This window comes from Gadus macrocephalus, chromosome 15 (assembly GCF_031168955.1).
Source record: "Gadus macrocephalus chromosome 15, ASM3116895v1".
NCBI lineage: Eukaryota > Metazoa > Chordata > Actinopteri > Gadiformes > Gadidae > Gadus > Gadus macrocephalus.
In genome coordinates, this window is record NC_082396.1 from 10,845,491 (window position 1) to 10,872,808 (window position 27,318).

A 27,318-nucleotide genomic window follows, 5' to 3' on the forward strand; every position below is an offset into this window, starting at 1 on the left:
TTTATAGATATATCTTCTCTATAGATTTAGTATAATTGTGGATCTCTTGCGTCCGGGGCCTTCTGTTGTAACTCCTGAACGTTCCCATCTGGGACTAATGAAGTTTCCTCCAAACTCCTCCCGGCCTCCACACTCACTCTGCAGGTACTTCTGGATGTCCTCCATCCTGTAGCCGCCCTGACCCGAGGACCCGTAAACGGTGGAGGTGGAGGAGAGACCCGGGGGCCCCGGTGGCCCCTGGGGGCCGGGGCCTCCTGGGAACCCTGGGGGGCCGGGCAGGCCGGGCCGCTCCGTGGCGCGGGCCACCAGCGCCCTGAACTCTGAGTCTGAGGAGGAAGGAGACGCCACGGCAGGGATGAGGACGTGACGGCGGCCGGGTGAGGGACCAGAGTGGACGTCGTCGGCTGCTTACTCCACTTACATCTCATTTACATTTAAATCACATCTTGATTATCTTGTATCGCAGCATAATTACTACTAAATTGTCTCATTGGCACATAAAATGTACATGTTGTTCACGGAAGCTAAATAGCATCTCATTCTAGTTGACATATCCCCGTCTAATTTAAATATTATTTCCTACGTCTTAATTAAATCTCAATTATATCTCAATTCAAACAAAATCATGTATCAAATATATCTATATCAAATCTAAATTATAGTACATTTACATATCAACTATCTCAACTACATATCCTTGTTTAGCAGCATTATCAACCATTAGTTGATAATTAGTGTAAAGTGTTAAAATATACAGTATGACGATTCACAAAAGCCTGTGTGGAGCGCAGTGCCGGTTTTAGGCACCATATTTGTGGGGGGTGCCAAATTACGGGGGGGGGGGGGGGGGGGGGCTCCACGTAGAACGTAGAAGCGCTACTGGTGGAGCGTGTGACAGCAGTGATGGTGTCGTGTGTGGAGAACCCAAATGGTCAGGGCAGACCCGTCTTACTTCTGGTGAGAGTGTTGTAGTCAATGGTGGCGGTCGTGGTTCCATGGCCTGGACCTGGGGGCCCGGGGAGGCCGCGGGGCCCCTGGGGGCCGGGCTGTCCCCCGTTGGTCATCCCTCTCTCTGAAACACACAGGGGGTCAGGACGGCGGGAGGCTTTTACCCACAAAAATAAAACACAGGCTGGTTCTGAGCAATACCATTCTGAGGAGAAGGGGGGGGGGGACATCTACTTACTAGGTATGAAGCAAGAACATTGCAAAAACGCTTGCTTCAGCTTGTTCCATTGTAACAACCTAGTTCACTATCCTATCAATAATTATTAAAATAGAATAATGTAACATGAGTTCAGATTCAAATATTTGTGATCTGAAGGTGTTGATGAAGGGGGTACTTCAACAGTACTGTGGGGGTACACACAACAGAAACGGTTGGGAAAACACAAATATATCCACGTATGGGGTCTACAGAGAGGATCAAATACTTCATATGTATCTCCAAAGACGATGAACTATCAACCTTGGCTTTGAGGGAGGAGGAGGTGTCCCGCCTTACCGCTCATGATTCTGAAGACGTAGGTGGCTATCTCCTGGACGTTATAGTTGGCCACGCCTCCTGCCGATGTCCCCGGCGTGCCTGGGAGGCCGGGGGTCCCTTGAGGTCCTTGTGGGCCTGTCATGTACCTTCTGACGTCGTCCCCTGAAGCCCGACACAGTTAGAAACACGGTGACACACTAAGACATGTTCCTCTGAAGGCCCTCCGCGAGTCACCTTACGAGCATCTACAGTAATAACGCAGGTGGCAAGCTAGGCTAAATGCTTTGCTTGCTTTGCTGACCATAGTGCTGTGTCTGTGTTCTGGTTTGTTCTGATAGTATCCATCAGGCGTTCATTGTTAGCATCATTAACAGCCCTCAGAAGATGCTAATGTTCAGTTGAAGGTTCTGATGTGGTGGGTCTTACTCTGTAGCATAGCGATGAGAGCGTTGAGGGTGAGTGATCCTGATCCTGGCGGGCCGGGTGGTCCGGGGGGGCCCTGGGCCCCTACGCTGAAACCAGACCCAGAACCTGAAAGAGAACCGTTGTTAGTACTTCTTTCTTCATCCTACTATTCTTCTTCATTATAAGCGTAACATTAATAAAGGGCTCGGCCTATTTGAAACCACAAACAGCTGTGAGTTTGATGATCCATTACAAGCCTGGTAAGCCCAACCCAGATGCATGATGGGTAGATGGTCCATCCCCCTACCACAACAACCAGTCGGTACAAGCCTACATCTGGGTGGGTTTTCAACGTGACTTGACGTGACCCCTGCTGGTAAATAGGGAAAGAACAATTTGCTCACGCTGCAAGTAGACAATGATGCGAGAGGACAAATCCTCCAGGGACCCGGAGTAGGTTCCCGGTATTCCCGGGGACCCTGGAGGGCCTGGGGGGCCGGGGATGCTGGACTGTCTGCTCCTGCCTGTGGAAGATGAGTGGATGCCGCGTTACAGTGCATCATCTACAGCTCCCGTGGGTGTCGTTGCCTCACCACGATGCATTGAATCTGCACGTGCCAGTGGTTCCAGTTGTGACCCGAACATTGTACTCTCAGCCCTACGGCATACGACTGATTCTGTTATAAATATACATAGAGGGGTGAAGCTAACGCTTGAACCCACAAAACAGCCATTGGGTGTACGATTATTTTTTTTAACTGCTAGCTATTTTGAAGACTAACGAACCCAGATTCGGACATATCGAGAACATGGAATGAGCAGTTCTACCTCGTGTTTTTAATGGGGGCCCAGTGACAGAGAACCCAGAGAGTCATACGACACATTGGGGCCTCAAGAGGGGGGCTCTGGGGGCTCCAGGGGCCGGTTCTTACTGAGGTATTCGCCGATGTACTGCCGCATCTCGACGGAGGAGGAGAAGGATCCAGGGTGGCCAGGAGCGCCCGGGGGACCGGGGGGTCCTGGGGGCCCAGAGGTGGCCGAGTAGGTGCCTGAGAGTAAAGAATAAAAATGAATAAATCAAGCAGGCGGGACGTGGGTACTACTAGTGCTGTGTGTTATGAGCTAGTTAGCTGTTACCTCTTGAGGAGCCGGCGATACCAGGAACACCAGGTGATCCAGTGTCCCCTTTGTTAGACAATCAGACAGAGACAGACAGACAGACAGACAGACAGACAGACAGACAGACAGACAGACAGACAGAGCGAGACATACAGACAGACAGACAGACAGACAGACAGACAGACAGACAGACAGACAGACAGACAGACAGAGCGAGACATACAGACAGACAGACAGACAGACAGACAGACAGACAGACAGACAGACAGACAGACCGACCGATGAGTACTCTATTCATCCCAAAGGGAACATTTGGTTGAAACAGCAGCATACAATAAATGTATCTAAAGACAAATACATATTATAGTATTTGTAACCTGTACAGTTTATATGATATGAATAATATGAACAATGATCATTTATGATTTGTAAAGTACAGACGCGCAGCGCAAAGGCACATTGCGAGTGATCAATGGGACACATTATATAACTGAAGGTAATAACGTGACATAAAAAGCGATTTATCCATTAGAATTAAATCCTGCTGAGGTGTGCGTTGCTGCATCTTGTCTTTGTGAGCTCATGGGTTTGTCTTCAGGATTACCTTTGTATCCCATTGGTCCCTGAGGGCCTGGGGGCCCGGGGGGTCCTGGGAGCCCCTGACCGGCACCGTAGGACACCACTGTGGAGGACCCCAACAGCTTGTTAGTACAGCATCAGATCACAAGGGCATATGTGGTGGTGTGGACCGCGGCTCAAACTACACCAACTACAGTCTACTAATGCTTACCATACAGAAGTAAACTCTGTGTGTGTGTGCGTGTGTGTGTGTGTGTGTGTGTGTGTGTGTGTGTGTGTGTGTGTGTGTGTGTGTGTGTGTGTGTGTGTGTGTGTGTGGTTCTGGGTTTCTACTAGTATTATTCATTTGTAGATTTTTGAGACTACATGAATGAATGAATGAATGGGTGAATGAATGACTGTACCTCTGTCTGAGCTTCCTGATCTTCCGGGCGTTCCTTGCTCTCCCTTTTCACCTATAGACAGAAACACATCAGTTAAACCGTTAAACTGTAAGATATCACTGTTAAGTTGGTATAACCAATGTTTTATCTGTTTTTGTCTATCTTTTTGCTTGTTGAATAAGTAAACTGAATTCAGGGTCTAACACGACTACAAATCTTTCTTTTAATAATTATATTACAAGAATAAGATGTTCACCTTGGTATCCCATTGGTCCAGGAGAACCTGAAATTCAAAACACAAGTACATGTGGTGACTGAGTGATACTGGGACAGAAGAAGATCATCACTGTTATGAGACGTACTGGGCACACTAAGGGGTGTGTCTACTGTGGGGGGCCTGAGAAGGTGAATGCCATCTTCTACAATTTTATTGGCCACCACAAGTGCCAGTCTGACTAAATCTGACAATTCAAAGGATTTAAACTTGTCCATCAAAATCTTGTTGTGGGACCCGCAGTATATTGAACAATGAACACGTCACCGAACAACTAGCACAAACCCCTAGCTACGAATCAATGATCAGAGGGGATATTTGTAATTTCTCGGATGACCCCTTTGACGTCTAAAGTAGACCCCTCACCTGAGGACCCCTTGGGTCCCGGAGGCCCTGGGGTTCCTGGGGGTCCAGTGAAGTATGTTCCTGCAATGAAACCAGCCGTCAGCCGTGGCCCCGTGTCACACACGATGCAATGTACAGCAAACAATTATTGAAATCTGTTCTCTGCAAATGGTGCTCGCCTACACAGTATGTAATCCAGGTTGATGAGGGTTGATCTTTTTTGGTGATTGAAGGCCGATCACAATGATTGAAAGATTTATTATTGATCTGTACCTGAGCTGGACACAGCGCTGCCGCCGGGTTCTCCTCTCTCTCCTTTAGGACCTTGTTTTCCAAAACCTAATATATCATCAATAGAATGTTGTATTAAAAACCAAACCTGGTACTGCGTAGCTCCGACCTGTTGTACAACCTAAACCCCATTATTAGCCTTATGCGTCTCCTTTGGATATTGTATATTATTGGTTACCAATAAAGGAGAACAATGCAGTATTTCAGATTTCAGGAATGTAAGGGCCTTATTCACCAAGCGGCCATATTGATTCCATCTCGGTTCTAAACTAACCAGGATGGCACCAATTGGGCCGCTCGGTGACTAAGGCCCAGTGCAGGATCTGTACCAGGAGACGGGGCGTTGCACGCGGCGTTGGCTTCACACTCACCTGACACTCCAGGGCGGCCGGGGGGTCCCTGGGGTCCTGATATCGAATCCCCTGGGGAAATAAACACAGACATTAGATACATTTTAAAGAACACAGGCACTGCCAAGTTAATAATAATTGTGATGGATTATATTTATATAGCGCTTCACTAGACACTCAAAGACACTTGTGAACGTTGTCAAAGACACAATGGCAATAAAGAAAAAAATAGAATAAAATGTCTGATTAAAACAAAACATTAAAAGAAAATAAATAAATAAAGGGACGGCTAATGTATGAGGGTGACCCCTAGCATTGTGACTCCATGTGGATGCCATGAACTCGGTATGGGGCCCGTGCCATTGGCGTCTTATCGCGTGGGTCATGTTTGGTTACCTGGACGTCCCGGTATCCCAGGCTGTCCCGGGGGACCAGGGGGGCCGGGGACCCCAGCAGCAGAGGACCCAAACTGTCCTGATATCACAGACACACAGAGGAACACGTTACAGCAGGAGAAGAGGGCCCCTTGTGCGGTCAATGATCACCATGTTCCCGCTGAGGCAAGAAAGTACGATAACGTATCTTAATGAGGGTTGCCGCCAAACCCTTAAGATAAGATTAAATGGCTTATAGTTCCCTGTGTGTTCTTTATCGCATCGCAGAGGTGTGGTTATGCTTTTAATCAGGAACAAATAATGTTGATCTTAAATTGAGCTTTGCATTACAACATGAAAGCATTTCTCAATCCCTCTTAATGCCGGCCCACCGACGAAATTCATGACTCTGGCCCCCCCCCCAATGATGAAGACTATTTCATCATACATGATGCAGCATAGCTTTTTGCATGCTGGCGGGACCCCATGTCTTCCAGAAGGTGCCCTCAAAGAGATTCCGAATAGGTGTGTGTGTGTGTGTGTGTGTGTGTGTGTGTGTGTGTGTGTGTGTGTGTGTGTGTGTGTGTGTGTGTGTGTGTGTGTGTGTGTGTGTGTGTGTGTGTGTGTGTGTGTGTGTGTGTGTGTGTGTGTGTGTAGGACTCACTTTCAGCTCTGGATGAGCTCACGGTCTCTGTAGTTCTCACTGATATTCCTGCGTCTCCCTTGGCACCTCTAGGACCTTTAGGACATGAACACATAAGTAGCATGCAACACATTCAGGGTCGCCCCTGATGTAGATCATGACTATGCATCAGTCTCAGCCACGCCAGCTTTTCTGTGGCTCCACCTAGTGGTGGAGAGTAGGTACTGCAATCGACCCCCCCCCCCCCCCCCCCCCCCCCCAGAGACATATCCCAGTAGCCTTAATAAGATGATGTAATATTGTATTGGTATATATTTTTACGGTTGTATAGTGTAACTATGTTGTGCATTCATACAATTTTAGATATGTTTATAGGTAACATAAAGATATATCAATTACATTTCTGCCTGTGTATTTTATTTATGGTTCAGATGTCTAGCTGGTAGCTGTTGGCCTGGTTGCTAAGCAACACTGCACTTCCAATTGGTTTAGGGTTTATAAAAAGGGGTTAGGGATTCCAATTAAGATTAATCAATATGAGACGACATACCAGCTGGGCCAGGAAGACCAGCAGGGCCAATGGGACCTAAAAAACAAAAACAAATGCATTAAAATTGATTGATTCTACGCAATGTATAATATATGAAGGAGTGCTACACGTTATGGTTTGTGTTTGGGTTTGATCAAGGTTGTAAGTGATGGACACTTTAGACACTTTTGTATCATGATCAATATGTATAGTTAATAACAATGATATATCTTAACGGATAGAGGAGTGCTGTTTAATGTGTTTGATTTAATTGTTTGAATGGTTGTTTGATGTAGTTTGGTCGATGGATTGGGGATGCAGGTGGTTTTTGAGTTAGAGTGTTATGTGTTCAGTGATATCCCTGGTTCTGGATCCGGGACCAGCACGAGAGGATCGGTACCAGAGGTCAGAGCAGAGACCTGATAGTCCAGGGGATCCGGCAGGTCCGGGGGGTCCAGAAGAACCGGGGGGGCCTGGGATGCCCACAGAACTGGAGCCAGCTGGGGACAACATCACAGCGAACATGAGGAACACCAAAACATCGAAGGTAAAAAGAAGCGCTTTATCCAAAGCACTGGATTACACTGAATGTTCCAGGCGTTATTAAGTCACAGACTGGTTAGACTTTCGTCATTGTCGTTCAGAACCAGAACCATTAGAAGACCATCCTGCTTTCCTTCCCCTCTATAACCATTATAAAGTCTTTCTAAATCTGATCATATTCCTCAGCTCTCGTTTTACCTGCATTGAGGACTCTTCCTGGTTCACCAGTTTGACCTGAAACAAACACACAGGGTAAGGATTCACACCCTGTCCATCTGTATACCCAATATGATATTATAAGATCTCTATAATCGCATTACATTGAGTCTTGAGCAGAAGCAATTCACACACGTGAGGCTGAGAACAATCAAAGCATGCAATCAATATTGGAGCCGTTACAAAAGATTCATCGTTCCTAAAACAACTGAATAAATAGTATACAGTAGATGTTGTTGTCTGAAGCGGACAATAATAAATGTCTTACCCCTAGATCCTGGGTGTCCCGGAGTCCCTGGTATACCTACGTCAATATGGATCGTGTTTTAGCGAACAAACAAACAAGAGCTATGACAGACAGACTCTTAAAGTGCTAAATGACCCATTGAAACTAGTTTTTAGGTTTAGTATCAGGGGGTAAAAAACACATACCTGGTGGTCCCTGTAGCCCTGGGGTGCCTTTAGGGAAGTAGGAAAGATGTTTGATTAATCCTCATCAACCCAGAGCCTAGAAGGTGGTGGTTGGACCACACTACCAGTGCTGCACTACCATCACTGTGTGTGTGTGTGTGTGTGTGTGTGTGTGTGTGTGTGTGTGTGTGTGTGTGTGTGTGTGTGTGTGTGTGTGTGTGTGTGTGTGTGTGTGTGTGTGTGTGTGTGTGTGTGTGTGTGTGTGTGTGTGTGTGTGTGTATTCATTATGTATTTAGTATAATGCCCAGGGAAATCACATTGAAATTAATTTAACAGAAACCAAATAATATAAGAGATATATAATATAATAAAGAATAGGATATATATATATATACATGAGGAATAAGCAATATATTTCATATACATTCAATACTAAATAAACGTGACAATATAATCTACAGTCATGAACACAAACAACATACAGATGCAGTGTCTAAAATAGAAGAATGGTATGCAAATGAACGACCTGCTCTTCAATGCCCTATACTTACCTGTATGTGTCTTTACTCTGAGACTAGAGTGTGTTCAGTAGGGTGTGATTCTATGTGTCTTTACTCTGAGACTAGAGTGTGTTCTGTAGGGTGTGATTCTATGTGTCTTTACTCTGAGACTAGAGTGTGTTCTGTAGGGTGTGATTCTATGTGTCTCCACTGTGAGGCTATAAAGTGTGTTCTGTAGGGTGTGATTCTATGTGTCTCCACTGTGAGGCCAGAGTGTGTTCGGTTGGGTGTGATTCAGGCCCCGTCCACACGGGCGAAAACAATTGTTTTATGCGGTTCAAGAATATCTTCGTAAAGACGGAATCATTGCGAAACTGCATCGAGCTGTTGAAACGCTGTAGTAGGGCCCATACGGGCCGCTGCTTCTGCTGCTGAACTTCTGCTTCCAAACATAAGTTAGAAATCACTCACTATTCCCTATATAGTGATGATATAGTGAACTATTCAGGGAACAAACAAACAAGAATTCGGACACTACACTAAACATTTTTAAATGTCATTTGCGTCAGTAAATGACTGGATTATTTGAATCCAGTGTCCGAAAACACACTTTTCTGAAACTATGTCCCAGGGTGGTTTCAAATAAAACAGGACCTATGCGGTTTCGTGTTAGGAGTCGTGTGTACACCTGAAACGCAAACGATGACGTCATCGCCCCCCCACCCGCTGGGCGACGTTAGAGTTGTGTAGGTTTTTTTATAGCTTTAAATACAGCCCCTTGGTAAATGAAATTAATTTTTTTTGCTCAATTTAAAAGGTTTAACAACTGCCATCACCTCCTCGGCTGAATGTATGTACTACAGCGTATCTACAGCTCAATACTTTTTCGCAATGAGTCCGTCTTTATGGAGATATTCCTGAAACGCGTCAAAGGAAAACGGAAGGCAAAAGATCGTTTTCGCCATGTTACTTGTTCCTCTCGGACTGTGTGGGCCCTATCTTGCATCCAGCGCAATTGACTTTCTACAACGACGCATGTCGTTGTAGACATGCGTTTACATCTTACATGTAACATGTTACACCCAAACCACACCTACGGGTAATTAGGCTACTTCAGGGAAACCCTTTTTAGATTTGCGTCAGGCGCAAGAGTAATTTATCCGCCAGTATAATAGCAACGTTGCCATAGAACCGCCCACAAAGCTACTTGCGTTTGGCGCTTCTCACTTCCATTTCAGACTCTTAAAATAGGGCCCTCTGCTTGTAAACAGCGCGCAGGCTTTACGCGCATGCTCGCCTCTTCTTCTTCATTTTTTTGCTGGACTTCTGTAGCAGAAGCAGCGCCCCCTAAGGGCCTGCAAAGTGTACTAAAGTGTTTCTACAGCTCGATGTGGTTTCGTAATGAATCCAAAATACTATATTCCTGAACCTTATCAAAGGAATATAGACGGGGCCTCATCAAGAGTGTGTTCTTTAGGGTGTGTTTCTAGGTGTCTTCACTGTGAGAGAAACAGTGTGTTGTATAGGCCGTAATGTGTTACCTGTGTTACCAGCATCTCCAGGTGGTCCTGTGGGTCCTCTGATTCCAGGTGGGCCGGAAGCTCCTTGCCCACCTGTCAATCATACACAATATAAATAAAGAAAAGAAACCTAGCCCTAGCCTACACTACCAATAACATGGAATCAAACATCATTTTAACAGAATGATCAATCTAAAACATAGGCCTAACCCTGATTTACTTTATTTAAATGAGGTTGCATAGCAGGTAAAAGCAATACACAGGTGAGCAAGGCATTAGGTAACCGGGCTTTAAACGAAGAGGCATCAACATTAGCTGAATACGTGCTGAACATAATTCACCTAACAACGTAGTAGCCTGTTCATAGAAGGAAAGCATTATTAGTTCATAATTTAAATAATTAAATAATGTGTATACCTGCGGGTCCTCTCTGTCCATCAATTCCAGCAACACCTATATCAAGAAACAGTGAGTGAGGTTTATGGGGAAATACTAAATGTGTCAATTAAAATTCAGATAATTAAGTTTAGTCCTTTTGATGTATTTGTACAGGCGGGTTTCTACTAGGCCAGTAAATCAAAACAATAGTCCCTCTCTGCAACACTAATGCCTATATCTGACCTGCCTGAGTCAGGCCTTCTCTGGCTCCCCTGGTGGAATAAATAGTTCCCTACATCGCCAATACCAACCAAGAAAATGATCACTTGACACACACAGGTATATCTCATATTATATTGATAGTTATATCACATTCATGGAGACAATGTGAACAACAGAAGGTCATATATTGGATCAGATCCTACTGTCTAACTTTTTAATGCTATTCCACTTTTTAGAAGTAATTTTAGAGTGACTCAGATACATGCCATTAAGGAAAAGGTAGAGGGTGGCTCCAAGATGGCTACTTCAAGTTTAACTACTTGGGGGACATTTGGGACCCAATAAGACCCTCTCTTCTCAGTAATTCAACGTTTGAGGAACAGTTAAGGACTGGTCACTCCCTCTCTAACCCACGCACACTCACCTCTAGATCCTTTCGGTCCGTCCAGTCCCGGAAGTCCTGATAAACCAGTATTACCTACAGGACACAGTGGGACACAGTGAGGTGACACGCTAGTCTACATGATCACACTACTCAAAATCAGTGGCCGCATTTTATCTTACCTCCTTGTCCCTTTTCACCTCGGTCCCCTAAACACAACAAAGACAAATTGCTTTGTAAGCCCCAAAAACTGCAGCCATATTCTATGTCTAATTCATGTTTCATATTTAGGTGCATAAACATTTATCCTATATTAATAGTAGCCGTACGACCAACCTTTGATTCCTGGAGATCCACTCCCTCTGTCCCCTAAAGAGTCAATGAGAACCATTATTGTGGCAAAATGAATAGAATACAGTACCAATGATTAACCAATCAACTTGGTATTAAGCAATCGAGACATGCTGATTGGTCGGATCATTTATACATGTTTTTTGAAATATCGTACCTTTAAGCCCGGGTGGTCCCGCCTCTCCTCGGTAGCCGTTAGAACCGGGTTGGCCTGGAAGCGACAAGTTATCGTAAAACATACGTAAACACATCTGAGCAAGTAACAGACGGCGTTTGATGTTGAAGAGATGTTGATCTAAAATAAAATAAACTCACCTGGTATCCCAGGTGTGCCAGAAGAACCTGGAACACAGAGGAGAATTATTTATTAGAACCCTCTTTTTGCATAACGTATATCTATAGATATTTTTTAAATAGTACAATATCGCATTGGTATTAACAGCAAGCCTTGTGCATTAAATGTTAGATACAATGATCATATAATGCAAAACAAAGATAAACATTTTAAATGGAAGAAAACAGAATTGTCATCATGGTAAGTGTTGACTCACAGCGCACTTACAATAGAATACATTGATTATGCTCATTAACAAAACCTCTACTATCTGTTCATCTAGTGTAGGGGTCACCAACACAGTCCTTGCGGGCACCATGGCGCCCGCAAGGACCACATGAGGCGCCCGCAGGCCTGTTCTAAAAATAGCACTACTCATTCTCGAACAACTCTTTCCCACCTTTTTTAAGTCATTGTTGATAATTATTGTGAGAAATCATTAACATGACTTAATTAATTAACATGTCTTCACATAGATGAGTATCATTAATCATTAATAGTAACTAAAGGCAAACTGAGCAAATTTGTTATTTCAGAAGAGTGTATAGAACTGGGTGCCCTTCGTATGACTCAGTGCCCATGAAGTAGCTCTCAGGTTAAAAAAGGTTGGTGACCCCTGATCTAGTGTGATGATCATGGTTATCAGGTAGAGGTCTCACCTTTAGGCCCAGGCGGGCCCGTGGAGCTAGCGCCACCGCTGGTTCCTGGAGAACCTGTTACACGCAAACATAAAGGTTTAAATGAATTAATCCAATCCTCTCCTTGAAGGGGTTTGCGCTCTCCCCTCTGATGCACCTAATGACCTTTAGGGAACGCCAATCTTATATATACTGTATCCAAATAAATAGTCATGACATTTGCTTAGCAGCCGTATGTCCCCTAAGATTTAAGAGGAATAAGTAAGTAAGTAAGTAATAGGAGCCTTACATCACAGGCATTACTCGTTTACTTATTTTGGATACCTCTTCCACTGTGGCACATCAAACAGACCTGCCCTCACAGTCATGATTGATGGTTTTCCTCACTTCTATATCTACCTTCACTTTAATAATAACTTAATCCTGACTATCGTTTCGGCTTTGTCTAGCTTCCGTCCCTGGAAGCTGGGGCCCCTCACCTGTGTTACTTCTCAAAGGCCTTCTTCCGTCTGGGCGTGGGGAGCGGTTCATTTAAGCTTTAGAGTTAGGGGTGTGTCTTAGGTAAAGTGGGGGCTGTGAAGCCCTTTGAGACTGTCCCTTGTGAATGAGGGCCGTACAAATAAAAGCTGACACTGCAGTGAGATCCACACCCACCTCTCTCCCCCTTCTCTCCAAAGCCAGAGACCCCTGGTTCTCCCCTGGGGCCGGTGGCCCCGTCACGGCCCCTGATGCCCTGGGGCCCCTCTGACCCATGCTCCCCTGTTTGAGACACATTAAACACATCAGCATGCACACACACACAAGTGCAAGCGCTTGCTTAAGCATGCGCACGCAGACACACACACACGCACACACACACACACACACACGCACACACACGCACACATGCACGCACGCACGCACACAGACACACACACACACACAGACACAGACACACACACGTTCACAAACACATGCACCCACAAAAACACATGCACCCACACAACCAAATGTGCCACAGAATTAGAAGCGATGTCCGTGTAGAGCAGTTGCTTCACATCCGGTTCGAGATGGATTTCGTTACCTTCACTTCCTTTTTGTCCTTTTGGCCCCTCGGGGCCGGCATGACCTGGAGAACCTAAGGTCAAAGTTTAAAGGTCAATGATGCATTGTGAGCCGGTACTATGTTTTTAAAGCGTAATGTCATCATGCACATCATGCCATGTTGATAGTGTTCTATTTACCTGGGGTTCCTGAAAATCCAGTATCACCTGTAAAGAACATTTTGATAATTCAAAATATTGATATATTAACAGTATTATGAAGAAATGGTATTGAATTGGTTTGTATTCGAGGACTGACCTTTCAATCCTGGGCTTCCTGAATCTCCTGATGATGGACATTACATGACCCAGGTTAATAGTTGGCTGAATGAGGAGTGCTTAGATATCATTAACAGGTGTTGTGATACTGTTTACCTTTAGCCCCCGGCTCCCCTCTCTCTCCTCTAGACGAGGCCATTATCAGAGCTGGAAACATTGGACAAGGTTATTTAAACCATATGCTGTATGCGTAGTTTGTGTTTGTGAGGACTGTGTTTGTGATGTTTGTGAGGACTGTGTTTGTGAGGACTGTGTTTGAAGTGTTTGTGAGGACTGTGTTTGTGAGGACTGTGTTTGTGATGTTTGTGAGGACTGTGTTTGTGAGGACTGTGTTTGTGATGTTTGTGAGGACTGTGTTTGTGAGGACTGTGTTTGAAGTGTTTGTGAGGACTGTGTTTGTGAGGACTGTGTTTGTGATGTTTGTGAGGACTGTGTTTGTGAGGACTGTGTTTGAAGTGTTTGTGAGGACTGTGTTTGTGAGGACTGTGTTTGTGGTGTTTGTGAGGACTGTGCTTGTGATGTTTGTGAGGACTGTGTTTGTGAGGACTGTGTTTGAAGTGTTTGTGAGGACTGTGTTTGTGATGTTTGTGAGGACTGTGTTTTTGAGGACTGTATTTATGGCTCACCTCTGAAGGAGTGCGACTGCATTTCAGTTTGCAGCATCTGCTGGATGGTCTGCTGAAGGACTTGACTGTCAACATATCCCGTTCCCATGCCAACGCCAACTCCACCACTTCCACCACTGACGCCACCAGTGCCTCCAGCGGCACCTACATTAACACCCGTACCGACACCGATCCTGGTAGCGCTACCACCATCGCCATAAGCAGTTCCGCTGCCGACAGATGTGCCAGATGTGCCACCAAAACTAGTACCACCACCATATGCAGTACCACCACTAACACCAGTACCAACACCATAGCGACCACCACCAACAGAACCAGTACCGCCAGCATGACCAGCACCTCCTCCGTAACCACCAGCAACAGAACCAGTGCCGCCAGCATGACCACCACCATAACCACCATAACCACCACCAATGTAGATATTAGTGTTACCACCGCCTCCGCCAGTACCACCAGCATGACCAGCTCCCGCGCCAGCAACAGAACCAGCACCACCAGCATGACCAGTACCACCAGCGCCAGCACCAGCAACAGAACCAGCCCCACCAGCGAAGCCAGTGCTGACTCCAACCCCAGTGCCGGCGTGAGTTCCTCCACCCGTGTGCAGCGTGATGTCGTTGTTTAAGTGGGTGCCTGTTCCTCCTCCACCAACACCACCCGCCCCTATAACACCACCTGCATGACCAGCGCCTGCACCACCACCTGCACCACCACCTGCACCACCATGGCCTGCAGCTACACCTCCACCAGCACCAGCGGCGGCGGCGGCACCACCAGCGGTACCAGCCCCGGCACCACCGGCGTTGATCAGGTGGATCTGGTTGTCTGAGGCCGAGAGACGACTGGAGCGCACGGACGCCACCGAGGACTCCGCCTCCAGGGCCGAGACGCGGTTCTTCAGCCTCCTCACGTCCTCAGCTGGGGAGCAGGCGGCAGGGAAGGTTAGTCAACACGCATAGCCGAGTAGCATGGTTGTATCTGCAGTGCTCGTCCTATAGTGTAAGAGCTATGTGTCTGTCAAGTAATTGAATTACTTTGAAATGAAAAATCATTCATTAACGTTATATATTTTTTTTTTTTTTCTAGCCTACTTTTCTAATGTAAGTAAGAGAACAGGGTGAACCTATTTGTCATTAGATTGACTTTTAAAATTATCAAAGTAATATTCAATCAAACATATTCCGTAATGAATGGACTGAATGGACCTATGAATTGGAAAAAGACATAGATACCTAATGCCTAAATAGATAACTCATTTCAACTAATTCTGATAGCACTGATGCCTGTTCAATTATAAATGATACCTAATTAATACCATTAACTAAACTAGCGGCTTGCATTAACTAGGGGGCGTTTGGGAGTGTGGGACTGGGGCTGAGGAGCCCTTCAGACAACTGACTTGACATGACCTGAAAATGTTTTGAGTTGACTAAACATTCACCAACTTTGTGGCAACTTGTGCATCTTAAAATACACACGACCACGACCAAGACAGTTAACGGTTCTAAAATTGAAGAATGACTTTAACATAAATATGTTACATCTGAATTTGTCTCTATGTCAGCAAGAGAGAGAGAGAGAGAGAGAGAGAGAGAGAGAGAGAGAGAGAGAGAGAGAGAGAGAGAGAGAGAGAGAGAGAGAGAGAGAGAGAGAGAGAGAGAGAGAGAGAGAGAGAGAGAGAGAGAGAGAGAGAGAGAGAGAGAGACTGTTGCAATGTTGTTATCTGGAACAGGTCCAACGGACAATGGGAACCAGACGTGTCTGTGGTCCCGGAGGTCCTGTGACCCCGCCCGGTGTCGGCTTTGATTAGGTCTACATTTCCTGGTGTTAAAGCTGTTACCGTCATGTGAATCTGTCCTCCCCGGTCCGTTCCAGTGAGAGCAAGCGTTCCACGAGGGTAGGACCGAGGTCCAGACACTAACTCGTTTGTTTTTAATAACCGTCTTGGTTCATTTCCTTTTTTCCAGAGCAGACTTGCTCAGAAGTACAAATGTTTCACAACCCTCACCTAAAACCGCCACCTAAATTAATAAACAATCTGCTTACTTACTAACTAACTAGCTGACTAATTAACTCACTAAGATAACATCTAAGGTGGGAAATTCAGGGCACTTACTGAGATCAAACAACTAACCCACTGACTAAAAAGCCCAAATAAAACAAACGACCCGCCAGCTACAACTAACCACCAAACAAACTCATTAGCCACCTCGCCCCGCCACTGCCCCCGGACTCACCCATGGCCAGGAGTCCAAAGAGGAGTCCGAGGAGGAGCAGGGCGAGCAGCAGGAGGCCCAGCAGCCACTTCCACCAGGAGCAGCAGGAGTCGGCGCAGCAGCAGAAGGCCCCTCCTCCTCCCCCACAGCCGTCGTCCTCCCGGATCTCTGCTCAGGGGGTCATTAGAGTCATCAGCACGCTGGCCTCAATGGTCAGCAGCCACGCAGTAACTTAAGGGGTCCCATACACACAGGTGTAACAGGTGCAATGTGAGCCTGTCAGCCTGCTGTGTAGACCATAGGCACAAAGTGAGACATAGAGAATCACACAAATATTTAACGCGGAAAAATATACAAAGGTAAGAAAACAATATATGAATAATAAGATGATTTACAAAATAGAAAAGATAATAATAAAAAGATTATTATTATCATTATTATTATTATTATGGAAAAACAAAAGTATAATGCATGCTATATGCATGATTGAAGCCAAATAATATATCGACCTACCTGCATACGTTGCCTTGTCTTTCATGAGAACTCCAGACGATCCATCTGTCAGAACGATTTGTTGTTCAGCTTTTATACTCTAATCAATTGACATTGTTTTCAACACCGCTTAATTTTCCTTACAGTAATTGCCGCCGGCTTGTTTCATCTGAGCTCCTTCAGTATAGCTGGAAACCATCTTCTCCTTTTTCATGGAGTCACCGGAAAGAGAGCCTATAAAGGCAAATCAGATGATTCAAACGCAAAGTCAAAAATGTGTAAAAGTTGCAATAAGTTAAATAATTAAATTAAACTAATTAAATCTGCATTTTCCAAATCCTTTCTCTTATATAATAGTGCTTTGCTTTAATTAAGCAATGGGACCTATTTCTAATGAATATTACAATTTTGTAAGATAATCATTAAAACAAACAGTTATTCAAACAAGATTAAAAAGTATTGTTTATAATAAAACATATATAATACTATTTCAAATCTGTCCACAGGGGGGCAGCAAGTGACTGACCGCTTCCTAGATGAATGCCGCTGCTGGTGAACTGCTTGCCGCTGTCCTTGGCGAGGATCAACACCTCTGTGTCCTTATTGGCTACAACGTTCTCCTTGTCAAAGATCACGTATTTGAAGTCCTTCTTGTACGAATCTTCTGTCTGACCTCTTGTGGCTGAAGGGCAAAACAAAAAACAAATCATATCAAGAAAGGCTAAACATTTATTATAAATAAAAGAAGAAAGTGAAGGTGAAATGAGGTGAACAGGTGTGATGGAAGGACTAATAAATTGTGTCGAAACTTGTTCTGCTGAATTATGTTTGGTCTTATGATCGATGTTCGCATTATGATTAACATCATGATTATAAAGCCTAATTGTATTAGAAGGGTAGCACTTCACAATTAGTTGGTTGTTTATGCATTGGTTATGCAACAATAAACATTATTATATAGTATTAGCATAGGGGATAGTCTTAGGTTAAATCATATTAAATAATGTATAGATAAATAACTTAGCCAATATCAATACTATTATCTTAGTTATCTTGATCACCATTAGCAAAAATGAACACCATTATTGCATGATTACTAGAACATTAGTTAACTGTTAATTAACTGTTAGTTAATGCTTATTACTGCATTAACGTATGTTAATTAATGGTTGATTAATGTGCCCTTATGTAAAGTGTAACCAGTAGTAATTTATCTTGAGTACTCTATAAAGTAATTGGGGTCCGTTAAACGTACTTCCAGAGACTCCAGTGCTGAGGAGACCACCGCTGGAGACATTCTTCTGTACTCCATAACCTGATCACACACACACACACACACACACACACACACACACACACACACACACACACACACACACACACACACACACACACAGTATTTTAATGTCACATACAGGGAATAAATAAGATAAGCATTTGTTATCCTTTTTGGTAAATTAGCAACAAATAGCATTGTACAAAGGACAGCTTAGTTAAGCTTACCCCCTGTGCCGGCAGTGACGTTAGCACCGCTGGTAGTAAGCACAGTGCTCGAAGTAGGTCCCAGATTGTTCTGGAAGCCGTAGACTGTAAACAGAGACACACAGATTAAAATAACATAAGCGTCTCTGCACTTACGTAACCTGAAATGTCACTGTAAGGGCTTTTATTGTCAAGTCGTTGGGAAATCAAAAACCCGGGGATCATGTGATTGGTAATTTGTAATATAATATGATCAAATAACATCAAAAAGGGATGAGAAAACAGGATGAACCGTTCTAAATGTATGTTATTACTACTATTCAGCTATGTATGTTATTACTACTATTCAGCTATGATGAAGGAGATCCGATACTTTGTATTTACGGCCTATCGAATGGCGTCGTTAACCCGCCCAGCGTGCTAATACACGTCCACGCGGGTCTGAAAAATGGCTGCTTGTGCACGTGACACGTGTACACGTGTGCACGCTCTCACCAGAGAGGGAGGACGGGGTGGTGCCGATGATGGGGCCGGTGCCCCCCATGTTGTTGGTGCTGCTCTGGTAGACGTAGCTGCTGGTGCTGCCCGCGGCGGCGCCGGCGGCCACGTTGGCTGCGGCGTGGGAGGTGACGGCGGTGGTGGGGGAGGTGAGGAGGGCGTTGGTGGACCAGTTGAAGAGCGGCAGGGCGCTGGCGTCCAGCGTGGCCGTTTCGTACTGACCCGAGCGGGCGGTGCCGTCGTAGCCGTAGCCCGACCGGGCGCTGGAGTCCTGGCCCACGGAGGACCTGATGGTGGTCATCTCGTACTGCTGCTGGCTGGACTTGGTGCCGCCGTTGTACTGGCCGGCTTTGGCGGTGCCCACGAATATACCGGGGATGATACCCGAGTCGTAGTGGTCGGACGTCACGGTGGAGTCGTACATGCCGGACTTCAAACTGTCGTATTGGCCCAGTTTCCCGTTCATGTCGTAGTGGTTGGTTTTCAAACCGCTGTCGAACTGGGAGACCTTCAGCCCATCGGAGCCGTACTGGGCGGCGGACTGGGTGGACTGGCTCGTCTGCACGGCCATGTCGTGATGGCCGTTGGTGAAGCCGATGGGAAACGTGCCGGATCTGGGTTTGTTCTCAAAGTGGGTCGAAACTGCAGCGGAAAGAATAACAAGAAGGAGATTAGCTAAGAGGTTGTGTCCGAGACTTCACTTGCGTAGGCGTATGTTTGTTGCGGTTCGTGTATCAATTTGTGTAGTTGTATGTGTGTGTGTTTGCATGTGTCCTTGTCTGAATGTGTTTATTTGAATAGGTGCGTGCATGGTGTAGCGGATAAGGTCCTCTTAGTGAGTGAGTAGATCAAGACTATAAATACATAAGACTGGTTCTCGGTTCTGAGTATCTCAGACTATAAATACGGCCGACTGGTTCTGATAGTGTGAGTGTGTCTAGCTACCCGTCTGTGAGGACTCGCTGCTGACCCGGGCCTCGGCCGTGGCCTTCCTGGGGACAGGCAGGGTGGTGGAGTGGGTGGAGGAACGGGTGGGGCTCACGCTGCTGGACCTCCCAGCATTCAGCAGCCTCTTCACATCATCCAGCTCCGTCCCTGGAAACCACCGGGTCATTAGCCTAGTGAGGACCGCACCGAGCTGACTCACGGCCCCGCAAACCACCTTCTATTCTAAAGTGTGTGATGAATGAACTCCTAACTACATGCAACGCCCATGAGTTTGAATAAGGTAGAGGTTCTTGGTTTTTGGTTGATCTACAATCTTGATGGGTTAACACGACTAGGCAGATAAAGAAGAGAGCAAATCTTTAACCTGTAATTACTTAAATAAAGCTTTTTGTTATTGGAAATATTTTGGTGGGAACCAATACAAATGTACAACAATACTGAATGGGACCCGTGTGAATTTGTTTAACAAAGGGATTGTCTCCATCTCTTATTCATAAATTCACTCAAGCAGCTGGATCTCATGAAGAGATTGATAAAAGATGGAGCTAAAGCATTTTATTACTAGCAACACTCCCATAGAGTCAACACTGAGGTATGTCCCTAAAGCATGGCTTTAGTGTGTGTGTGTGAAACATTACAAAACAAAAACTGGCAGATGGATGATTGGCTCACATCGGCAGGCAGTGGGAGAGGCACTCTGGAGGCGGGCTCTGATCTCACTCTCTATAAACCAAAAGAGAGGGGAAAAAGAGAGAGAAAAAAATCATGATGAGATGGACAGAATTAAAAGACATCCAGATGTATAATACTTGTAAACCCCTCCCACCACATTCTAAAAGCGGAGGAGTGGTCAGCGATAAAAACAATGGGGGGAGAGCAGAGTCTGTTTTATTTGTTCAGCTCTTAATCATGTCCACAGAGGAAGGAAAGAGAGTGCGTTTGATGATAGAGAGTGTGTTTGATGAAGGGAATCGAACTTCACCTCGGCTCTGGCTCCGCCCTCTTGGGCCATTGGCACCTGTGAAAAAATAAACACACGTTAGCCCACGCTCATACAAATTCACACACATGATGTACTGTATATTCATGTACGTACACAGATGTATCTAGCATATCTATACACACACACACACACACACACAAATACACAGACGGACAGACAGACACTCAGGCAGGAAGGCAGATAAACAGACAGACAGGCAGACAGACAGACAGACAGACAGACAGACAGACAGACAGACAGACAGACAGACAGACAGACAGACAGACAGACAGACAGACAGACAGACAGACAGACAGACAGACAGACAGGCAGACAGGCAGACAAACAGACAGGAAGGCAGACAAACAGACAGACAGAGTATCGTCAGCGTTGATCCACAAGTTGCCACAACGTAAAGACAGGAGTGAATCGCTGTTGTTTCCTATCCTCACTCACAATAGTTTCCATAGTCCTTGCGGGACAATTCTGGTGAGGAGTTGCCGCTGGAACTTCCTAGTAGACGAAAGAGAAATTGAAACAACCCACAGAAGGAGAGGTGCGAACTGCGCTCCTGTGACCTGCGCTGACCCCCCCTGTATTATTGGACTCATGCTTGTGTTTATCTTTCTCTCTCCCTCCCTCTCCTTCCCAGAATGTGCCAGGCCGGACGCCAACTAGGCATCCATCCCACGGCTCCCAGGCCTCCTCACCCTCGTAGCCCCCGGAGCGGCTCGCCACGTTCTTCCTGTCACGGAACGACGGCGACGGCCCCCCCGCCAGGCCGGCGCTCTGCAGCCTCCGCCCGCTCCCGGTGCCGCCGCCCCCGGAGGAGCTGGACCTGACCTTGGACACGGAGGTCACCACGTAGCCGCCGCCGCTGCTGTTCCCGCCGCTGCCGTAGCCGTCCAGGTCGCCGTAGCGACCGCCTCCCACGCCGCGACTACCGCTTCCGCCGCCGGAGGAGTCCCCCCCGAGGTAGACCCCCGAAGAGGAGCTGTAGTTGCTGCTGGCGTTCACGCCCACGGAGGCTGGGGGAGGGAGGTTAATTCCGGTCAGTGCACTAGACCACGCGACAGCTGGAACCTTTTAACGGGGGTTTACTGTAACTTTAGGTTCAACCGCTTTTCCCTTTCATTTTTTTTTTGTTCTTGGGGGATTCCTTTAGTAAAACACACACATGTGTACGTCGTCCACATGTCATTGAAAGATCATCTTAACGAGACTGTTATTGATACTCTACAGATATGTGGGATGTTGTCACCCTGAAGGAGGGTGACTGGTTTAAATGTTTCATATGATCACATTCTAAATGTTGATCTTGGCAACCAAACATCGACACTCAACTCTACTCCCCTTCACGGCATGAGCAGCACATTTTTAAACAATGAAACAACCGGCATCCCCCTGACTGGCGCTGAGCAGCGTCACCGAAGGAGGCACACAGCCTCCCGCACACAGCTCATGATTTATAGGGCTCCTTGCTCACTTGAAGAGAAAAAACTTCCACCGCTGTTCTGGGTTAAGACATTCTTCTCCAGCCCTCCGCCTCCTCCTCCTCCTCCTCCTCCTCCTCCTCCACCACTGGACATGTTCCTGTGATTTGATCCACTGGTTCCCTCTAGCAACAGAGACACACACAACCAAACAAAGAGGGAACGCCGGCGCGTTATTACAAACACCGCTCCACCTCCCCACCCCCCCGACATCCCCACAGTAGTCGGTTTATATTTAAAACGGACTGAAAATAAATAGAAAAGGGATGAAGGAACTCACTTGGAGGCAGGGAAGCCAGTCTGCTCGAGGAAATTATAGTTTCTGTCAAGACTGATAGATTTAAAAAAGACACAAAAAAAAGAGAGAATGAGTCACTCACTCCAGACTTTGAGATATATATACTTTTCTTTTCTTTCTGGTTTCTTAGATGTTTGTCTCTTAGTTTGTTGGTTTAACATGCATCTGTAACTTGAGCCGCCTTAAATGATTAATTGCAACCTTTGTTTGTCAGAACCAAAGCTTATAAGCAATATAAACACACATTCACCACAGTGCGACCCAGCGGAATACATTGCGTACCAAGATTCAGACCTTCAGCTTCATAGACCCTATTAGTCGGGTGGGGAAACCTTCCAGAATCTTTGGAAATCATGACGAATCAATGCATTATTTTCAGTTCTGCATTCTGTTTCCCCACCAGAGTAGCACTTAGAATGCATTTAAACTGGGTTGTCATGGTTCCCCCAAAGATTCGAGAAGGTTTACCCACCAAACTAATCAGTACGGCTGCTAGGTGAATCAGATCCAATGGGAATTTTACAGAGTGAATTTCATAACGGAATAATAATGCCGCTAATGATATCAAATAAGGATAACTCTACTAATTGCCGGGAAGTTTATCCTAGCAACATAATGCAAACACTTGGAGGGAAACACCTCTTTTCCAGAACGGGGTTGGAGATCATTTACTGTATTTTAAGAGGAACTTCCAACTTCTTCTAATCTTGAGATCTAACATTTGATGTGAGAGAGCGCTGACTAAGGCAGAATAAGCTCTGATTATATATGTTTGTCTGTGTTGGTGTCAGGCGTGTATAATCATCTCTCTCTTTGACCTCTCCATCCACCCATGTGTCACAGTAATTATGCCAAATAAGCCTTTTCTTATAAACCTTTATTCCACATGTTGGTGGAGGCTGAGACTACTAATTATAACTTATTCTGATTCGCACAGCCCACTCAGAGCGCAAATATGCACAGGGTTAGTTATAATATATAATAATTAGTTCTTATTTAAGCAGAACTTGTATGAGAGTGCAAATACACACCGGTTATATTTCTTGTAAATGACAAAAACACAAAATGTTATAGTAACAGTTAATACTAACTAGTTCTGATTCAAACAGAGCACTTAGTGCAAATATACACAGGTTTAGTTACAGTATAGTTACCACTACTTCTGATTCAAACAAAGCTCTTCGAGGACAAGTATTACACAGGGTTATAAACTAGTTCTGAGTCAAACTGCGCTTAAAGTGTACCTTAATAAGTGTACTTAACAGATCGCTTAGAGTGCCAATATTGACAGTGGTAGATAAGTAAATTCATGTAAAACACACACATTGGATACCCAACAGAAGATTGGCAGAGGTTCTTAATGAAACACCGTTAGCCACTTGTTGTCCACAACATCAACTCTAGCAGTAGGCCTACTTTGTCCGTTGACTTCGGTGGCATTTTAAGCAGTGAACCAAAGCCATACAAGGCAATGAGGAGAACAATCACTTCACTTTCTCCACCACTTGTAGCCCTTATAAATACCCTATCCGTTTAAACGTAAACACACTTTGATTCTATAGCTGTGTGGTGTAGGTGGGGTGCATGTCATATTTCACAGATAAGTTTAAATAAATATAGGGGCAGCTGATGCACTTGTAGCCTACGGTTAATAAATATGGCCTCTTTAGTGTCTGACTCGTCCACAAATAAAATGATTGGCTTTGTTGAAGGACACTTGTACGGATGAGTGAGTGCAAGAATCTCACCATTTTCTCCCGATATGTCTGAGAAGTTTCTCTGTCTTGTTGTTAGATCGTCCATCCAACGTTATCTGGAGAGGTGATGATGGTTAAAATGAGAATATAATATGATACTGCAATGATTAGTCCTGCTGATTGGGTTCAAGCTTAGACCAAGCACTAATGATGAAAAGTCTTTGTTTGTTTTTATTCTAATCAATAGCGCTGCAAACTTGAACCTACAAATTAGAAATATAAATTCTCTCTAATACAAGCTGTCAAGAGGTGGGTATTACACAGCAAGGCTGCTGTTGCAAATTGTATGATAAAATTCCACATTTCAAGACATTGTTGTCTTTTTCTGACATTGTGCCTCTCAGCAAAAACACACCAACACTACTTTATTCTCATTAGTGTGCTGTGCGAAATGTGCCACGCTTACAGCATTAACCAAATTCTGACCAACTATAATAGATAAGCTCACTTGCTTTTATAAATCAAACACATCTAAATGAATACATCTTGTCTATGGCTCATGTTAAATAACACCACCAGATCAGATAAAGATAGGGACATGGGGTAATAATGATTCATGATCCATCATGAAAGGGAGAGAGGATTTCAATAGGCTTGGGGTTAACTTTCTGTCTCTTTTAACGTCATGACAACAAAAGAACAGAAGCCAGTGAATTCTGAGGGCACAAAAGACCTCTTTATCACCACACCCTTTTTGCCAAATTTCCTTGAACATGTCTCCTCCTTGATCTTTAATTGTGGCCGAAATTCAAAGGTATCATTTTATCTTCTTATCAGACTTTCCTTCTACTTTTCATCAAAGTTTTCATAACAATCCCAACAAACCCAGACGAGTAAACGCAATGCAGATTTGACTCGTTCCATCATCAATGATAAAGTTTCGTTGAGGCTCGAAAGTGATCGAGCTCCGCAGGAGACCACTCAGTAAAGTCCACTTTGCAATCCAATAGTCGACCAAAAAAGTATTTACAATCCAGAAAAAAAAATAGCGGAGCGCATGTGAACAAACACAACAGAACGCCATCAGAGCAGAAAAAATACACAATTCATGCATCTATAGATCAATCAAAATGTTATCCAAAAATAGGGAAATCCATACCTTGAGCGAAGTCGATTACAAAAAAACACTTCACGTCACTTTTTACAGAGACGACGTGTTAAAATCCAGCTTGCCAAGATGTATGCCAACTGATTTGGGTGAAGCAGCGCAGAAAGTATATAAGAAGTCCAGCCCGGCGCTGGTGGTGGGATGTTCTGGCGTGTCACTCTCAGTCCACTCGCTTAACTTTCTCATGCAAGTCATAACAGAGAAGTGGGCTCAGCTCCCAGCCGCGCCCATCGGATCTTGGCAGACAGGTAGCAGGCCTGCACACAAAGCTGGGGAAAAGCATAGCCAGGGGGGGCGATGAATAAGATTTAACCCACGAGAGACTGGCGTAGTCAACTGATGTTTTTGGGGGATTTAAGGTCAGAAATCGATGCGCTTTTTTATGTACTTTTTGTCAGACTTTCCATACGTCTGGGCGCATGAACCAGCACACCGTAGACTGTAATTCTGCCCAAACAATTCAGATAAACCAACTCAACGTTTTCTTTCAGAAATAAGGAAACTGATTTTCTGAAGCCGCTGATCGAATGCATTCGAAAAAGACCTCGACTGTAGCTTCGCTTCACATCTGGCGCACACATTGGAGGAGTGAGGGGAAAATAATTCATAAATCATCTGCTCTGAACCACACACTTGTGTGTGGGTCACCGGCTCACAATTCATACCGTGCATTATGATTTGTATGCATATTTTTTATTTGTGTGCGTATGCACTGGATTTTCGCTCCCTCTGTCTCTCTCTCTCTCTCTCTCTCTCTCTCTCTCTCTCTCTCTCTCTGTGTGTGTCTCTCTGTGTGTGTCTCTCTCTCTCTCTCTCTCTCTCTCTCTCTCTCTCTCTCTCTCTCTCTCTCTCTCTCTCTCTCTCTCTCTCTCTCTCTCTCTCTCTCTCTCTCTCTCTCTCTGCCAGACATATTCATACCGATGCACTCATTTATATTTCAAAAGTATCATCATTGAACAATGTGCCACCGCCGTTGAATTCGCAGACAGAAAAAGCTAAATGCATGTTGTTCTCTCTGTCATTTGAGTCAATAGCTGCTTTTCCCCCACTGGCCGCGAGCTACATGCACGGGAGAAAGTGCCAAACCCTCGCCCACACCACACCCCACCCCAAGGAAACACCCACCCGTGACTCACACACACTGAGCTCCGCTCCAACCCGAGAAGATGGAAAATAAATTGTTGCTGTGCGATTGTGCGTGCATGGGCAGTGCCAGTCCGTTTCGAGGGGAAACGTGTAAAGTGAACAATTCACAATGGTAGGCTATAAAAAAAAACCGGGAACTGCATATGTGTGAAGCTCAGCACTTGGTAAAGCTAGGATTTGGATAGACTTGTTGATGTTCTCCTTTTCAGAGAGCTCGATTCTGTTAATAGAAAATGGCAAGTCTGTAATTCAATTAGGAAGGGCGTATAGGGGAATTCCTAAAATGATAGAGGGTGCACCATAGTGTAGAGTATCCAACCACCCAGAGAATAATGCTATAGGCTTGGAAAAGGAAGACTATTAAACCATCAGAGTTTAGATAAGCCATACCCAAAACTTGATGCCGTGGTGCAGGCTGCATTAAAATGAGTAATAAATCGTCATAAATGTTCCAAATAGGCTATGTTGAGATATGTTGCATCTACTACATATGCCAACACATCATTCTTCAATGGGGTTGTATCCCTTTTCAGTCTTCTTCAATTATCAAATTAAGAATACAAGACATGGATATTTATTATTACATTTTTTTGAATGATTGGCCATACATCAATCCACTTGGCGCCCCGCTGTTGAG

General features: G+C 45.1%; 1 protein-coding gene and 1 long non-coding RNA gene across 3 annotated transcripts in view; both read right to left on the bottom strand.

Annotated features, from left to right (window-relative positions):
* Positions 1-25,786, bottom strand: part of LOC132473170 (collagen alpha-1(XVII) chain-like) — a 30,184-nt gene extending 4,398 nt beyond the window's left edge. The window contains exons 1-50 of one of the 2 annotated variants that reach the window (XM_060073168.1): positions 25,527-25,786; positions 24,419-24,483; positions 22,653-22,703; positions 22,366-22,497; positions 21,590-21,907; positions 21,336-21,392; positions 20,880-20,915; positions 20,570-20,620; positions 19,895-20,044; positions 18,947-19,591; positions 18,473-18,556; positions 18,225-18,284; positions 17,496-17,651; positions 17,114-17,203; positions 16,991-17,035; positions 16,499-16,645; positions 14,262-15,179; positions 13,732-13,782; positions 13,616-13,642; positions 13,498-13,524; positions 13,338-13,391; positions 12,929-13,033; positions 12,296-12,349; positions 11,618-11,644; positions 11,460-11,513; positions 11,288-11,320; positions 11,134-11,160; positions 10,994-11,047; positions 10,387-10,422; positions 9,991-10,062; positions 7,970-7,996; positions 7,806-7,841; positions 7,520-7,555; positions 7,198-7,278; positions 6,800-6,835; positions 6,271-6,345; positions 5,629-5,706; positions 5,254-5,304; positions 4,865-4,930; positions 4,613-4,672; positions 4,229-4,255; positions 3,994-4,044; positions 3,615-3,692; positions 3,029-3,076; positions 2,824-2,940; positions 2,296-2,415; positions 1,913-2,017; positions 1,505-1,648; positions 953-1,072; positions 138-326 (exon numbers count right to left, since the gene is read on the bottom strand). In XM_060073168.1, coding sequence (XP_059929151.1) covers positions 138-326; positions 953-1,072; positions 1,505-1,648; positions 1,913-2,017; positions 2,296-2,415; positions 2,824-2,940; positions 3,029-3,076; positions 3,615-3,692; positions 3,994-4,044; positions 4,229-4,255; positions 4,613-4,672; positions 4,865-4,930; positions 5,254-5,304; positions 5,629-5,706; positions 6,271-6,345; positions 6,800-6,835; positions 7,198-7,278; positions 7,520-7,555; positions 7,806-7,841; positions 7,970-7,996; positions 9,991-10,062; positions 10,387-10,422; positions 10,994-11,047; positions 11,134-11,160; positions 11,288-11,320; positions 11,460-11,513; positions 11,618-11,644; positions 12,296-12,349; positions 12,929-13,033; positions 13,338-13,391; positions 13,498-13,524; positions 13,616-13,642; positions 13,732-13,782; positions 14,262-15,179; positions 16,499-16,645; positions 16,991-17,035; positions 17,114-17,203; positions 17,496-17,651; positions 18,225-18,284; positions 18,473-18,556; positions 18,947-19,591; positions 19,895-20,044; positions 20,570-20,620; positions 20,880-20,915; positions 21,336-21,392; positions 21,590-21,907; positions 22,366-22,497; positions 22,653-22,703; positions 24,419-24,473 — 5,161 coding nt within the window. In that variant the 5' untranslated portion in view covers positions 24,474-24,483; positions 25,527-25,786. The remainder of the gene's footprint in view (positions 1-137; positions 327-952; positions 1,073-1,504; positions 1,649-1,912; positions 2,018-2,295; positions 2,416-2,823; positions 2,941-3,028; positions 3,077-3,614; positions 3,693-3,993; positions 4,045-4,228; positions 4,256-4,612; positions 4,673-4,864; positions 4,931-5,253; positions 5,305-5,628; positions 5,707-6,270; positions 6,346-6,799; positions 6,836-7,197; positions 7,279-7,519; positions 7,556-7,805; positions 7,842-7,969; positions 7,997-9,990; positions 10,063-10,386; positions 10,423-10,993; positions 11,048-11,133; positions 11,161-11,287; positions 11,321-11,459; positions 11,514-11,617; positions 11,645-12,295; positions 12,350-12,928; positions 13,034-13,337; positions 13,392-13,497; positions 13,525-13,615; positions 13,643-13,731; positions 13,783-14,261; positions 15,180-16,498; positions 16,646-16,990; positions 17,036-17,113; positions 17,204-17,495; positions 17,652-18,224; positions 18,285-18,472; positions 18,557-18,946; positions 19,592-19,894; positions 20,045-20,569; positions 20,621-20,879; positions 20,916-21,335; positions 21,393-21,589; positions 21,908-22,365; positions 22,498-22,652; positions 22,704-24,418; positions 24,484-25,526) is intronic. The other variant, XM_060073169.1, reaches the window with a different exon arrangement.
* On the bottom strand, positions 8,093-9,984 carry LOC132473173 (uncharacterized). The gene is made up of 2 exons (XR_009529263.1): positions 8,988-9,984; positions 8,093-8,919 (listed from the first exon to the last, which is right to left on the bottom strand). It is a non-coding gene; the product is annotated as an uncharacterized LOC132473173 (long non-coding RNA).
* Positions 25,787-27,318: the final 1,532 nt, after the last annotated feature.